Here is a 17,384-nt window from a genome sequence, read left to right on the forward strand (position 1 = left end):
GCAGCTATTTTAATTTTTTTTTCTAAATAACTGTATATTTAAAAAAGTAATCTTACCAAAAGTACTACAAAATATAAAAAGTTTTTCATAATGACAGTGCCTCTTTAAGTGAATAAAATCCAAGGGTGCTGTAACGGCGCTGCCCACATGATAGGCTGTTGATTATTGATGGCTTTTCCAGCTGGGTCACTAATTTTTTAACCTGTTCAGGATGCAGGGCGTATGCATACGCCCTGCATCCCGAGTCCTCAAGAGCGTGAAACATGAAAATACTGTCGCGTTTCGGGAAGAACCCTTTATCAATGCCTTGATAAAGGGTTCTTCCCAAACCGCGACAGTGTTTTCATGTTTTTATTCTTTTTCCCCCCTTTTTTTGTGATGATTTTAACAAGATAAAAATAAAGCTTGCGATTTTGACTACATCCCGACTGGAATCTGGAGTGCTGGTTTCCTCCCCTTGGGAGTTACTTCCTGCAACTTATGTCACTCTGAAAAACTGCTATAAAGGTTACATTCTACCCATTGAAGTCTATAGAGGGTGGAGAAGGAGGGAGCTAAAAAGTGAGACAGAGACACAGAAAGTAGCTGCTAAAAACTCTAGTGTTCTATCTCACTTCAGTGCTGGATTTACAGCTTACATTGCTCACTACTGCTCTATAATGTTATCCATGCTCAGCTAGTGCTACAGAAATATAGGGGAACAGGATCTACTCTTCTGTATGTGTGCAGTTAATGGGAGACATCAAGGAGGATAGGCTCCTTTTACTAGCTCAGGGACAACTGAAAAGTACAGACGAGGCCCACAGAAGGTAAAACTGGTGAACAATGCCATATAGAACTGCCAGAAATAATGCTATTCCTCATGCACACACATTAGTTTATTGTGAAGAGACCGTTTCCCATTTTGACCCAATGAATTTCACGGCTCGTATTTAGAAATAAATAAAAAATGGCACTGTTTCATAATGAAGCCAAATGAACTATATATTTATATTATTCTATGCTACTTTTGTCTGACCCTAGATCAACAGAATTATTGTCACATCCATAAAGTAAATCAATGGGAGTTTTCACTATATCATCATTGTGCCTTCTGGGCATGCATACGTTGGCAAACTGGGATGCCGGTGTGAAAGTGCACAGATAGGCAGGGGGCCAAATGGCCTGAACGTAGTCAACTAGTGACTACACTTGGATCATTTCACACCTGTGTACCTGAATTGACTCTGACTAAAGTATGGTGTGCTGTACTTTTCAGTATGTTCAGGCCAGTAAAGCCAGCAAGGCCTGTGTCTGTCCGTGCATGTACAGTGATCAATCAACTTACAATGGCCTCAACATACAATAGTTTCAACATACAATTGTCTTTTCTGGACCATCGTAACTTGAAACCAGACTCAACATACAATGCTATGGAATCTGCGAAACGTGTCAATGACTGGAAGAACTGACCAATCAGAATGGACATTCACTGGTTAAACCCCTGTATTCCTAAAGTGCATGTACTGACTGGCTGTCTGGTAGCGCCCCCTACAGTACAAGGAGGTATTACATGTTCTGTACTACGATTAGTAGTACCACGATTAGCTGCTTTTTTGGACACCAAGTAAGGGCGGCTCCATTTTACTTTTTTTAGGACATTGTGTGTACTGTACAGGACCCTGAAGAAGCTCCTGTCCTCTACATAGAGCAGTGTTTCCCAACGAGGATGCCTCCAGCTGTTGCAAAACTACAACTTCAAGCATGCCCGGACAGCCTTTGGCTGTCCGGGCATGCTGGGAGTTGTAGTTTTGTAACAGCTGGAGCCACCCTGGTTGGGAAACACTGAAAGCAGATCTTTCTTACTTTTATATGTAAGGACTTGCTTTATCTGTATTAGTTATCTACTTATTTTTGTTTTAAAAGGGGTACTCCGGTGAAAACCTTTTTTCTTTTAAATCAACTGGTGGCAGAAAGCTAAACATATTTGTAAATTACTTCTATTAAAAAATCTTAATCCTTCCTGTACTTATTAGATGCTGAATACTACAGAGGAAATTCTTTTCTTTTTGGAATGCTCTCTGATGACATCACGAGCACAGTTCTCTCTGCTGACATTATAATAATAATAACACTTTATTTATTGTTGCCCTTAGTGGGATTTGAACCCAAGTCCCCAGCACTGCAAGGCAGCAGTGCTAACCACTGAGCCACCATGCTGCCCTTAGCATACATCTGATATGCACGGTTGCTAAAATGGACAGAGATGTCAGGAGAGAGCACTGTGCTCGTGATGTCATCAGTGTTCCAAAAAGAAAGTTATTTCCTCTGTAGCATTCAGCAGCTAATAAGTACTGGAAGGATTAAGATTTTTTAATAGAAGTAATTTACAAATATGTTTAACTTTCTGCCACCAGTTGATTTAAAAGAAAAAAAGGTTTTCACCAGAGTACCCCTTTAATTCTCACTTTTTCCTATTTTTGGATGACATTTTGGAGACTTCAGAACCAATTACCAGGTTCTCATAGAGTTATGGTCTCAACATAGGATGGTCGTCCTGGAACCAATTAATATTGTAACTTGAGGGACTACTGTATACATCTGCATCCCATTTTGACAGTTTGCCAATATATACATACTATGGTTGGCAAAATTATAATGTGAACGAGCCCTTACAGACTGTTCATGTCATTAAGAAAACGGATGAAAAGAAGCATTAAAAGAAAAAATTGTGTAAATGAGCCATTGTTTTATCAAACCTACTAACGATAATATTTTTCTGTGCTCCAGTTTTATCAAGAGGTAAAAGTCTGGTGGCTCTTTGGATTCTATTTTTGCTTGCCCTTGGCTTGCACTGGAGTCTTCTACACCTTGATGTCCTGTGAGATGCTAAACATGAAGAACGGGATGAGGATTGCACTTAATGACCACATGAAACAGGTAAACTGAATGAACATGCATCAAAAGGCAAAAGTTACTCCATTTTCCAACTTTTCTGATCGCAAATGGGAGACCCTACCATGATATTAATGTGCCCTCTTAGAGGTCATTAGAAGAACCAGCCTTTGGATGAAAATAAATATGATGCTGGGGTGTCTGTCAAAAATTAAAAAAAAAGGCAATACGTAACCCCTGTCCCCTACAGCTCCTGTTCTTCTCCTTCCGGTCCTCCAATGCTTCTGTTTTCTTCTTGCTTCCGAGAAGAGCAGGACCTGCCTGCTCAGCCAATCTCAATTCAGCAGTCTCCTGTCTCGGTCAGTGATTGGTTGAGCAGGCAGGTCCTGCTCCAAGTTCTCATCTTGAAAGCAAGAAGACAGAAGCCTTGGGGGCCTGGAAGGAGAAGAACGGAAGCTGGTTGGGCAGGTTAGGTAAGTATGGCTTTTTATTCAAACAGAGGAATACTTTTTCTAGAGTTTCCACTGGTAACACTTTAGAATGTGAAAAAAGCCAATAGCTCTTAAAGGGAGTCCCGCCGCTGGGGACCCCCGTGATCTTGCAAACAGCACCCCGTTATAATCAGTCCCCGGAGCGTGTTCGCTACAGGTCTGATTACGGTCGATCACGGGGCCGGAGCATTGTGACATCACGGCTCCGCCCCCATGTGCCGTCACGCTCTGCCCCCTCAATGCAAACCTATGGGAGGGGGCGTGACGGTTGTCACGCCCCCTCCCATAGGCTTGCATTGAGGGGGCGGAGCGTGACATCACACAGAGGCGGAGCTGTGACGTCACAATGCTCCAGCACCGTGATCGACAGTAATCAGACCTGGAGCGAACACGCTCCGGGGACTGATTATAACAGGGTGCGGTGTGCAAGATCACGGGAATCCCCAGCGGTGGGACCCTGTGATCAGGCATCTTATCCCCTATCCAAGGATAAGATGTCTAAACGCCAGAGTACCCCTTTAAAATTACAGGCAAAACAGTGGTCCAGCTGAATTGACTCTTCACTTTGGGGGTGCTGGTCACTACCATACAGCCCCCATCAAAAGGAATGCAAGGACAGATAAAAATACTTTGGAACTGTGGCTTTACTTGTTCATTTAGTGATTGGTATATAAAGCTGGAAGCCTTTATCACTTATATATTTATTTTTATTATTTTAGAGACGGGAAGTGGCTAAGACAGTGTTCTGTCTGGTGGTGATCTTCGCTCTGTGTTGGTTGCCTCTTCATGTCAGCAGCATACTGAAGAAAACGGTGTATGACGGAACTGATCCTCATAGGTGTGAGCTGCTCAGGTAAGATGACAACTTTTTTTTTTTAGCACTGGTATACAGACATACAGGCCCAGATTTACTAAAGCCCGAAAACATAGATGGGAAGATTTCAAAATGCACCAGTTTAAGTCTATTTTAAGTTAAGACCAACTATAAGTAGGCTTTAAACGTGCACAAGTATTTGGCGCACCTAAAGCCACAATGTTTTCTCTTGGGAAAAAAAAAGTGAAGTCAGATTATTTTTAGCGCAGATGCGCAAAATTCTGGCACATTTGCAATAGTAAATATCTAGGCCACAGAGTTGTATTTTACATTAGCTCCATATGTCCCGCCCCTGGGGTCCCCGGCGATCTCGGCTGCGGCACCCCAGACACCCGATGCACGTAGCGAACTTCACTCAGTGCCGGATGACTGGCGATGCTGGCGGAGGCTTGTGCCATCACGGTCACGCCCCCTCAATGCAAGTCTATGGGAGGGGGCGTGACGGCGTCACGCCCCCTCCCATAGACTTGCATTGAGGGGGCGTGGCCATGACGGCACGAGTGGGGCACGGATGTGACGTCAAGAGTCTCCAACGCTGCACCCGACGCTCTAAACGAACGCCGGGTGCAGCAGGGAGATTGCGGAGGTCCCCAGCAGCGGGACCCCCGCGATCAGACATCTTGTCCCCTATCCTTTGGATTGGGGATAAGATGTCTAGGGGCAGAGTACCCCTTTAACTTGAAACTATTATGCCATGAATATACACGAAGATGAAAAAAAAATGAGCCAAACGTTACTATAAATTCTAACTGGGGAAAAGGTTCTTTTGGCAAATGTTGAAGCTTTGCTTTGAAAATAAGTGGGTCACATTATTTCCGAAAGTTGCCTCAGAGGTCAATATTGAAGCCTTGTGCCATTGGGTCTTAGGGATTTATTTTTGGTTAGAGCATGGTCTTAATCAACAACAAAAACATATAGGTAGGTCTCTGTTTCTTTGGTAGTAGTTGCGTCCGGGCTTGTACCTAAGGCCACACCTCTAGGCTCCATTATAAATAGTACACATAATGGTTGGGCAGTCTCTGAAAGTGAGTCAGTATATTATAAGTAATGTACATTTACCGTACTTTTCACTTTTCCATATTTAGCTTTTTCTTGGTCGTGAATTACATCGGGATCAATATGGCCTCGCTGAATTCCTGCATAAACCCAGTGGCGCTCTATTTTGTCAGCAGAAAGTTCAAAAACTGTTTCCGGGTAAGATGACTACAACATTTTAGCCTTGGGAGCAAGTACCTAGTACTGAACCACCTGTCATTTATAAAAACAAAAAAAAAAAAAAAAAAAAAAAAAACCTGACACGTCCTAGGCAGGCCTATATTTGGATGTCACATTATCCTAGGCACATTGGGGGAGATTTATCAAAAAATGTGCAGAGGATAAGTTGCTGAGTTGCCCATAGCAACCAATCAGATCGCTTCTTTCACTTTTAAGAGGCTTTTCTAAAAATGAAAGAAGTGATTTGATTGGTTGCTATGGGCAACTGGTCAACTTTTCCTCTGGACAGGTTTTGATAAATCTCCTTCATTGAGTGCACCAGATAACATGCTCCACAAATTATGCCTAAATGTTTCATGTGGCCCTTTAAAGGGGTACTCCACTCACCAGCGTTCGGAACATTTAGTTCCGAACGCTGGGTGTGGGCTTCGGGGGTCGCCCCGCCCCCTCAATGCAAGTCTATGGGAGGGGGTGTGAGGGCCGTCATGCCCCCTCCCATAGACTTGTATTGAGGGGGCGGGGCATGACGTCACGACCCCTGAAGCTTGCTCCCAGTGTTCGAAACTAAATGTTCCGAACGCTGGGGAGTGGAGTACCCCTTTAAATTCAAACACCAAAGACCACTAGACCACTAATGCCAAATGCAGCCCTGGTCCTAGGGACATGTAAAAAGTTTTTACCAGTCAGGGTCCGAGACAAAAACGAGTGGGAAGAGAGGCCCGCTCTGAATCAACAAGACCTGGATGGCCCTAGAGACTTACATTATAAGTCTGTCCAGGTCACACACTCAGACCCATCACAATGACATATCAAAATGACAGGTACCTTATAATGTAATCAGCATTTAGTTGTGTATTAACTACATGTTTTTTTTTTTTCTAGTCCTGTCTTTGCTGCTGGTGTCACAGACCAAATCTATCAATCACTCCTATGGATGAGAAAGGTTCAGGAGGGAAGTGGAAAGCCAATGGCCATGACCTGGTTCTGGATCGGAGCAGCTCTCGTCTTACAAACAAATACAGCTCTTCCTGAAGATAAATTACAATCCAATACCCTTCTATATATAATTGACACAAATTCCCATTTTCAACCTTTTTGCTCAATGAAATTTCAAAAAATTCCTCGAGTCCCAGTGAACACTTAAGGTCCTCATTTCTTCTGGACATGCTGTTGGACTGCACCCTTAGAAACATGGCTTCACTATGGATGCAAGTTTCCAAATCCAGAGACTTGGCTTAGGACTGTCCACAACGTATGGAAACCCGGTGTAACGCCTGTTGTTACCAATGAAAGAACTGTATTTAGATAACTGATAAAATATAACATTCGGGTTGGGCCGTCCATAAAGATGAAAACAGCCATATTTTGTACATAACTACCTATTACCTATCACCAATCTGTCAATCAAAACCCTTAATGCCCCTTTTAGGGCAGAAACTAGCGTAACCCTCACCAATTAATTGTGGGAAAAAATATTTAGCCCAGACCCAAGGCAATTTCAGTTTTGTCTTTTATTGTTAGAAAGGGACAGTTTTTGTGTTCACTGTCCCTTTAAATGAAGGTCTCTGGTATGGACTTTCTAACACTGCCATTTAAATGTATTATATAATATTGTATATTATTTTTCTTGAGGCAACAGACATGCACAATATGTGACTGGGTCACACAAATCGCATTTTGTTTGTAAATATTTAATCAATGGAATAATAAAATAACAAAAAGTCATCTCACCTCCCCCGCCCGATCCCTGGCCTGTGACTACTGTAGTTGTCTTAGCAGGTACTGGCCCCTCAGCCAAACATCCTGCTGAGATGATGCATCACAGGAACCAGGAAGTGGTGGTGACTGGAAGGGATTGGGGGTAGGTGAGTATTACTTATTTTTAATGCACCTCCAAATGTAAAAAAAAAAATGTATGTCCTTGGACAACACCTTTTACGGGGCAGTCCAGTGGCATACACATGAAAAAGTGGGCAGACTGGGTTACAATAATATTTAAAAAGTTGTACTAACCGATCCCCCAACCACTGCTGCTTCCCCATCTCAGCACATAAGAAGTGCCTGCTCAGCCAATCATTGGTCACAGTGGTGGTCAGCCTTGTCTAGTGAGTGTAGAGACAAGGAAGTAAGCGCTCCATAGAATAATATTTTTGGACCCAGGGGGCTAAATATATATATATATATATATATATATATATATATATTAGAACTGCTCACCCTGGGTGGTTGTATAAGCACATACACAACAATGGGATAGGTATGTAGAAAAAGGTTGTCTGCTGCCCTCCGGAGTATAAGTGGTAGTAGGTACTTGGCTTCAAAGGAACCCGGCTCACGGCGCTAATCGACCAGACAGGAAGATATGCTTAAAAGAGGATTTATTGACCAGAATGCAACGCGTTTCGCGTTGCATTCTTGTTAATAAATCCTCTTTTAAGCATATCTTCCTGTCTGGTCGATCAGCGCAGTGAGCCGGGTTCCTTTGAAGCCAAGTACCTACTTGTCTAGTGCAGTGTTTCCCAACCCAGTCCTCAAGGCACACCAACAGTCCAGGATTTAAATTTTTCCCTGTTCTATTCCAGTGGAGTAACTGAAAAAACCCGGAATGTTGGTGTGCCTTGAGGACTGGGTTGGGAAACACTGGTCTAGGGTTGGGAAACACTGGTCTAGTGGCCATTTTCTTGTGTAGAGACAGGATACCAGTGAGGACAAATCCACCGTATGAACGGCAGTTGTGATGGATCAGTGAGGCGAGTACTACTTTTTTATTTTTAAACTCAGTCTGCCCCCTTTTTTGAAAAATCATATCCTATCAGATAACCCCTTTACCATTATATTTAAGACTTTACAAGGTACTGGTTTTAGCATATATCCCATATCAACCAACACCGGTACGACTCGAGAAACACCAGTTAAGAAATGGGATGGCTCTGATTGTTTGCTATGAGCAATAAGATCGAACTTCCGGTAAGTTTCAGCAAATAGGGCCCAAATATTGGCTAAAACTAAGATACCCCTTTATAGGGGTGCCTACCGGACCTTTATGTTAACGATAGGCAATAAGGACTAGCTAGCCAAGGATTAGCAGCATGCCTTACTGACGTGTATCGTAAATCCACCGGATGCTAGATGTCAACATAGTATTATCATAATGTTCCTGTACTGTAATGTTCTGCCCATTATGGGTGTATGTCTTAAAATTATTGAATTAAAAAAAGATTTTTTTTTTTGTATAAAACCAAACGGACTATAGAAACTTTTGTTTTGTTTCCTCCCAGTTGCATGCAGGGGTTGTGCAAAATAAAAAAAAACATGGCTGTTTTCTACCAAGAACAGTGCCACACCACAGGTCATGGAGCTCAAAGCAATACCAGACACAAATTATGGACAAAGATGCAACAATTTTTGAAACAAAAACAAACAATAGGCACGATACATTATCTTGCAAAACCTATATACGGTAGATCATGTTCACAGCGTTTATACACAGCTCAAAAAAATTCAGGGAACGCAAACAATAAAAAGGAAACTCCAAGGAGTGGTTCTGCAGGTGGTGACCACAGACCACTTCTCAGTTCCTATGCTTCCTGGCTGATGTTTTGGTCACTTTTGAATGCTGGTGGTGCTTTCACTCTAGTGGTAGCATGAGATGAAGTCTACAACCCACACAAGGGGCTCAGGTAGTGGTGGGGTGGCATTTCTTTGGGGGGCCACACAGCCCTCCATGTGCTTGCCAGAGGTAGCCTGACTGCCATTAGATACCGAAATGAGATCCTCAGACCCCTTGTGAGACCATATGCTGGTGTGGTTGGCCCTGGGTTCCTCCTGATGCAAGACAATGCTAGACCTCATGTGGCTGGAGTGTGTCAGCAGTTCCTGCAAGAGGAAGGCATTGATGTTATGGACTGGCCCGCCCGTTCCCCAGACCTGAATCCGATTGAGCACATCTGGGACATCATGTCTCGCTCCATCCACCAACACCACATTGCACCACAGACTGTCCAGGAGTTGGCGGATGCTTTAGTCCAGGTCTGGGAGGACATCCCTCAGGAGACCATCCGCCACCTCATCAGGAGCATGCCCAGGCGTTGTAGGGAGGTCATACGGGCACGTGGAGGCCACACACACTACTGAGCCTCATTGTGACTTGTTTTAAAGGACATTACATAAAGTGTGATCAGCCTGTAGTGTGGTTTTCCACTTTGATTTTGAGTGTGACTCCATATCCAGACCTCTATGGGTTGATACATTTGATTTCCATTGATAATTTTTGTGTGATTTTGTTGTCAGCACATTCAACTATGTAAAGACGAAAGTATTTCAAACGATTAGTCCATTCAGATATAGGATGTGTTATCTTAGTATTCCCTCTATATTTTTTGAGAAGTCTATAAAATTACTGAAAACGGTATCCGGAAGGTGAGCGGGGCTGGAGGGTGTTTTCATCTAGCCATATAGATAGAATTATTTTAGTTTGGAAGTTGCACATGCAGGAGTAGCAAAGTAATAGTGAAGGGCAGCAACATGCAGAAAACAACAGTTGTTAAGTGTGAATGTACAGCACTCTGCTATCTTCATCCGAACCATGAAGTTAGATGGAGCAGCAGTATGCATGTCTGACTGCTGCTCCATTCAACCAGAGTAAACACAGGACCCCGTTCATGTGATTGGTGGGCTTCCCAGAGGTGGAGCCCACATCAGAAGATTTTGTAGACAACCCTGTTAAAGGGGTACTGCAGGGACAAATATATATATATATATATATATATATATATATATATTCTCTATACCAAGAATAGGGGGTATGTGACTGATCACGTGGGGGTCCAACCACTGGCATCCCACAAGATCTACTGTATGGGGCCCGACCAAGCCATTGTTTGTTAGAATTGCCATCACCAATTTTTTAATTGCTAATTTTGGTCACCTTACATCCAAAAAGCAGCAGGCGATGACTGGCGGCTGGGGCTGGCAATCACATATCACAAGGCACTTGCCACAGCTGTCAGAAGGGGAGCTGCGCTCCGATCCTGACAGATAACTGATCACCGGTGAGAGAGGGAGGGAGGGAGCTCCCCCTGTTCACCAATGGCCTCTTGTCTGCCTGCTACGGAAGCCTGTGAGATCCAGCCACAGGCTGTACTGTGTGCAGCTGATCAGGTCATACTGTGTTTCAGTACAAAGGTATTGCAGTATAGTATAACCTGTAAAAGTGAAAAAAAGTGTTGACGTAAAAAAAAAAACTAAAAAAAATTTAAATAAATTTTATTATGGCGTTGTACGAAAAATAAAGTTACAGATGTCGGAACATAACACAAAAAAAGGGAAAAAAATGTTATCAAAGCTGTGCACAGGAAAAGTTGACCAGTTGCCCATAGAAACCAATCAGATTGCTCCTTTTTAAAAATGAAGGTAACGATCTGATTGGTTGCTATGAGCAACTGGCCAACTTTTGCTTTGCACAGTCCTTGATAAATGTTCCCAATGTGTCATAAAAAAATTATGCAATTAAAGTCAGACAAGTCATAAAAAAATAAAAAAAGGTCTTTGGTTCTTTAAGGGAATCTGTCTAACCTGTTGCAGGTGACACTGATGATACCGATACTTACCTACCCCCAATCTGTAGTTCCGTTCGTCTGTTATCTTCCTTATGCCAGTGGCAGGCTTGGTGCAGGACAAGAGCACACCGACGTCACCGCTGCAGCTTCCCCAAGTCTGCTCGAAGCCGGGCCAAGTGATGAAGCTGCAGTATTGACATCAGTATGTTCCTGCCATGTACCAAGCCTGCCACTGGAATAAGGAAAAATAACAGACAAACCGGAACACGGATCGGGGGGTAGGTAAGTATCGTTATCAGTGGCACCCGCACTACCAGCCTGTACCAACAGGTTAATGCGGATGACAGATTCTCATTAAAGGGGTACTCTGCTAGAAAACATTTTTTTTCTAAATCAACTGGTGCCAGAAAGTTAAACAGATTTGTAAATGACTTCTATAAAAAAAAATCTTAATCCTTCCATTACTTTTCAGCTGCTGTATGATCCACAGAAAGTTATTTTCTTTTTGAATTTCCTTTCTGTCTGACCACAATGCTCTCTGCTGACACCTCTGTCTGTGTCAGGAACTGTCCAGAACAGTGGCAAATCCCTATAAGCAAACCTTTCCTGCTCTGGACAGTTCCTGACATGGACAGAGGTGGCAGCAAGAGAGCACTGTGGTCAGACAGAAAAGAAATTCAAAAAGAAAAGAACTTCCTCTGTAGTATACAGCAGCTGATAAATACTGGAAGATTTTTTTAATAGAAGTAATTTACAAATCTGGTCACACTGGGCACATCCACAGCATATTTCACACTGCGGATGCATCCCCGTCAGTCACAGAGGGACTACAGAGCGAGATTCCAGCTGCGGTTGAGTAGCTCTGTGTATCTGTTTGTAATGGCAGATTTCCTGCTGTAGAAATCCGCCGCTATGAGTTGACAAAGTAACCCGGCTTTAGCCAGTTGCTCACTCTGCAGTCCCTCTGTGACTGACAGGGACGCATCCGCAGTAAGAAATATGCTGTGGATGTGCCCAGTGTGACCCTACCCCTAGAGAGAGCGTATCCTGCGCATATTTGCTGTGCAGGATTTGAAGCTGGAGATTTCATTGTAAACTAATCGACTGAACACAACTTCACAGCTGCAGCTTAAATCCTGCACATCAAATATGGGCAGAATACTGTACGTGTGAATGGAAGGATAAAGATTTTTATATAGAAGTAATTTACAAATCTGTATAAAACTTTGACACCAGTTGATGTGAAAAAAAAAATTTCAAACGTGTACCAGGTTTTATCAAAATATCTCCAGCCATTTGGAAGTGATTGAGGAATGGATGGATGGATGGATGGATGGACATCCCAACAGCGCCACCACAGATGAAAAAAAGCATAACACAGTTCCTACTGAAATCAATCAGCTGTCTGTGTAACGCATGGATACGCTTGGTCCTCCATTGCAGGAAAGGTTGTTTGTTTGAAAGGTTGTAAAGCAGTGGTCTCAAACTGTGGCCCTCCAGATGTTGCAAAACTTCAACTCCCAGCATGCCCGGACAGCCAATGGCTGTCCGGGCATGCTGGGAGTTGAAGTTTTGCAACATCTGGAGGGCCACAGTTTGAGACCACTGTTGTAAAAGCCTTGTATTCTGGTAGAACAAGGAGGTCACCACCAGGATTGCTAAATACACTAAGACCTTTAAAGGGGTACTCCACTGGAAAACATTTTTATTTATTTTTTTAAATCAACTGGTGCCAGAAAGTTAAACAAATTAGTAAAATTACTTCTATTAAAAAATCTTAATCCCTCCAGTACTTATGTCCACAGGAAGTTCTTGTCTTTTTGAATTTCCTTTCTGTCTGACCACAGTGCTCTCTGCTGACACCTCTGTCCATTTTAGGAACTGTCCAGAGTAGAAGCAAATCCCCATAGCAAACCTCTCCTGCTCTGGACAGTTCCTGACACGGACAGAGGTGTCAGCAGAGAGCACTGTGGTCAGACAGAAAGGAAAGTTCAAAAAGAAAAGAACTTCCTGTGGATCATACAGCAGCTGATAAGTACAGAAAGGATTAGGATTTTCTTTTAATAGAAGTAATTTACAAATGTGTTTAACTTTCTGGCACCAGTTGATTTACAAATGTTTTTTTCTTCCAGTGGAGTACTCCTTTAAGAAACAGTAGTAGGCAGTATTGTACTTCATGACATAATTCATCCGTTCTTTAGCATATAACCACTATTTTTAATATACAATGTAAATTGGGAAGGAGCAGCTTGTTCACTTAATATGAGTTCATACATACTAAGTTCATAGCCAGATTACATCTACATGGAGCACTTACCGGAGACCCACTGCAGGCACAAGTTCATTCTGTAATCTATTACCTGGAATAGTGTTTCCCAACCAGGGTGCCTCCAGCTGTTGCAAAACAAACTCCCAGTATGCCCGGACAACCTTTGGCATAGTCATCCTGGGGGCAGGCCGGGCAGGGGAGCTCGGCGAGCTGGCTCCCTGCCTCCAACGCCCACAGCAGAACAATAGGAATAGAAAAATGAACAACCATAACTCAGAAATTACTCCAAAAGATAAAATTTAATTTTTTACATTTTTTTAAGGCTTTTCACTTGCACTATAACCCAGTATATTAGGCTTAGTGCTGGTGAACAGCCTGTCTGTTTCTCTCTAAGGGTAGGGTCACACGTGCCGTATTTTGCTGCTGCATATTTTAATACCCACTGAAGTCAATAGGTAGCAAAATTGGCAGCGTCTTTTGCTACCCAGTGACTTCGATGGATATGAAAATTGGATTATTGAGGGCAGAATAAAATGGATTATTCTGCCCTCAATACAGGGTATTGAGGGCATAATAATGGGGGTCTGAAAACTTTCCGAGTATACTATAGATGCAATCAGCTGTTGGCGGCCCACATAATTATGTACCCCCTAGCCATAAGATGAGGACATGAGATCGGAGTCTGCAGGACCATGAACTACTACAGTGCTTGTCCGCCTTGCATTCAGCTGTAGCGTTCACATACAGGAGGGGACTCAAAGTGGGAAAATTAATAATAATGTTTAATTCTGTATGAGAAAAAAATGTAAGAATTAGGAGGGGAAGAAACAAAAAACTAAATAAATAAAAAAAATTAATAAATAAATAAATAAAAAAAAACTGTCTAGTGCCACCTAGAGGTAATTTTTCTGTACTGACAAGCGACAAGAACTCAAAACAGTTACATACATGTGTCTGGTTGGGCTAATATTCCTAGTAATGTCTCAAGGAGTTCTTTTATTTGTCGGACATTAACGTACAGGGCAGCTACCTATTAGAGATGAGCAAATTTACAGTCGAGGTCAATTTGTTTTGTCTAGAAAAAGTAGTTCTGCTTTGCAAATGCTCCTATTCCCTAGGGAAAAAAAAAGTAAAATAGTAAAAAGTAGTTCCAGACTTTTCCAGGGAAGTAGAGCATTTGGAAAGCTAAACTAAGAGGCCACCAGTGTGCCTCCAGCTGTTGCAAAACTACAACTCCCAGCATGCCCGGACAGCCTTTGGCTGTCCGGGCATGCTGGGAGTTGTTGTTTTGCAACAGCTGGAGGCACACTGTTTGGGAAATACTGTCTTGAGATTCAGCGATACGTACTGTAAATTCACTCATCTCTACTTCCTATAGGTGGCGCTAGAGTCAACCTTTGTCCTTCTGGAAAAGATAATGGAATTACTATATAAATCTAGTGCAGTATTTTCTTTCATAAAGTGAAGAACCAAAATAGAGATCGCCCTCTAGAAGAGTTGCCTTTACAGGAAACACTCTTTTAGGCCCGTGGAATGCCTGCGCTATCGAGTATCACAGAGTAACAGTTTACTTTTAGAAATGGACCAAGCGCAGTCACTAGTAGACTAGGTTTGGTACATTGAGCTCAATGGATTCGGCGCGGGTACACCTGCCATACTGTTCTCCATACCACAAGGTAATATATTATCAAGCCTGAATGACTCAAAGGGGTACCGCAACCGAAACTAACCTATCCCCTATCCACAAGATAGGGGATAAGTAGCTGATGGCAGGGGGTCCGACCGCTGGGACCCCCGCAATCTCCAGAACGGGCCTTTGCTCTGAGTGAGGAGCGGGTGCGTTAGATGGCGCGCACGCCATTGATTACACAGAGTCCAGCACTTGGCAATCATCGGCGCTCCCATACAAATAAATCGGGTATGGCCGTAATACAAGCATGAAAATATGTCTCTTAAATCCTTAAAACAGACGCCAATTATGTCACAGATCTATGGCTATTCCTACACGATGTATGTAGATTTTGCTTGATGTCCACAATGGATTTTATTTGCCACGTTTTGTGCTATAATTATAAAAAAAAATTATTTTTTATAGAAAATGTGGACAGAAAAATCAACAAATCCACCATACATAAACATGGGCATAATACATCACATAATTGGTGTTAAAGTGTACTTGTCGCTTTAAAAAAATAAAATTTCGACATACCCTCTAGAGCAGGGCTCTCAAACTGGTGACCCTCCAGATGTTGCAAAACTTCAACTCCCAGCATTCCCGACAGCAGTTCGCTGCAGCAAATGTCTGGGCATGTCCGGCATGCTGGGAGTTGAAGTTTTGCAACATTTTGAGGGCCGCCAGTTTGAGACCCCTGCTCTAGAGCCATGTGAAAAGTTTTGATTGGTCGGGGTCTGAGTGTTCAGACCCCGACCAAATAGTTGGAATGTGCAGTTGACCCCATAGAAATACCTTGCAATTGACCAAGTCTATCCCATAGAGTTACCTTGTAATTTACCTTTGCCATCGATAGCAGTCTGAACACTAACACCTCGACCAAGCAAAAACTTTTGACACGTCTGTACAAGATGCCAAAAGGTGTTGTTTTTTTTTTGTTTTTTGTTTTTTTAAGGGGTTAATTTCTCTTTACTATTTTTAACCACAGGATAAAAAAAAAAAAAAAAAAGTCTTCACATAAAAACAGAACAGTAAACAAATACATACCGTACAATAACCACCACATATTCGGATTCTATTTTCCCATTAAAGGACAACTGCAGCTTTCTAACATGCCCAATCCACAGGATAGGAGATAAGTGTTTGATCGCGGGGGGGGGGAAGCTAGGACCCCCCGCCTTAGCACTCATAGAGCGCTATTGTGTGTAGCCTCGACCTAGAGAGGTCAACGGTACGCCCCCTCCCCATACAGTTCTATGGGAGAGGAACGAACGCTGCCTCCCCACCTCTCCCATAGAACTACATGGAGGAGGCCCCCCCACAATCTCATGCACGTAGCATGACGTCGTGGCTGACACGCCTCCTCCATGTAGTTCTATGGGAGAGGCAGGGAGGCAGCGTTTGTTCCTCTCCCATAGAACTGTATGGGGAGGGGGTGTACCGTTGACCTCTCTAGGTCGAGGCTACACGCATTAGCGCTCTCTATGAGTGCTAATGCGGGGGCCCCATTCAGGAGATCGCGGGGGGGGGGGGGGGGGGATCCCAGCGGTCGGACCCCCCCCACGCGCGATCAAACACTTATCTCCTATTCTGTGGATTGGGGATAAGTGTTAGAAAGCTGCAGTTGTCCTTTAATGGGAAAATAGAAGCCGAATATGTGGTGGTTATTGTACGGTATGTATTTGTTTATTGATTTGTTTTTGTGTGAAGACTTTTTTCTTGTTTTTTTAATGCTGTGGATAGGGGTCACGTTGTCTACGGTCGCAGATGGCCTTTAACTAACTGAATCCCCTGAACTTACGCCACAGATGCCAATTATGCTCAAATACAGATAATAATGAGGTTTGTCTATGTGAAATTATATATTCTATTTCATAGTTATGATGTACTGTAGCTAAAAGTTCAGTACTAGTTGTTTTTTTTCCCCATCCTTTAGCTATGGCTAACTGTGTTACAAAAAGAATGTGAGACATAATTGTAAGAACTGGGGTCGACACAGCCTCTAAATTCAATGTTAGTAATGCAACCTCCAGACCCCAGGGTAAGGAGCAGCCCCCTATGTGTTTCAACTAAAGCTTTTCTTTTAAGTGACAGTGCCCATTTAAAAGGGTACTCTGTCGCTCAGCATTTGGAACAAACTGTTTGGAACGCTGGAGCTTGTGACATCATAGCCCCGCCCCCTCATGATGTTACACCCCGCCCCCACAATGCAAGTCTATGGGAGGGGGCGTGACATCCGTCACGCCCCCTCCCATAGACTTGCATTGAGGAGGCAGGGTGTGACATAAGGGGCGGAGCCATGACATCACAAGCTCCCGGCGCCGGCTCCAGCGTTCTTTAAAGGGGTACTCCTCTGCTCAGCGTTTGGAACAAACTGTTCCGAACGCTGAGCAGAGGAGTACCCCTTTAAAGATTTTAATGAAAACCTCAG

General features: G+C 43.1%; 1 protein-coding gene across 2 annotated transcripts in view; it reads left to right on the forward strand.

Moving 5' to 3' along the window:
* The window catches only part of LOC130291145 (endothelin receptor type B-like), a 69,326-nt gene extending 61,525 nt beyond the window's left edge, over positions 1–7,801 (forward strand). For both annotated transcript variants that reach the window (XM_056539602.1, XM_056539603.1), the window contains exons 5-8: positions 2,770–2,919; positions 4,085–4,218; positions 5,325–5,433; positions 6,337–7,801. In XM_056539602.1, coding sequence (XP_056395577.1) covers positions 2,770–2,919; positions 4,085–4,218; positions 5,325–5,433; positions 6,337–6,486 — 543 coding nt within the window. In that variant the 3' untranslated portion in view covers positions 6,487–7,801. The remainder of the gene's footprint in view (positions 1–2,769; positions 2,920–4,084; positions 4,219–5,324; positions 5,434–6,336) is intronic.
* Positions 7,802–17,384: the final 9,583 nt, after the last annotated feature.

The sequence above is a fragment of the Hyla sarda genome, chromosome 9, assembly GCF_029499605.1.
Source record: "Hyla sarda isolate aHylSar1 chromosome 9, aHylSar1.hap1, whole genome shotgun sequence".
Classification (NCBI taxonomy): domain Eukaryota; kingdom Metazoa; phylum Chordata; class Amphibia; order Anura; family Hylidae; genus Hyla; species Hyla sarda.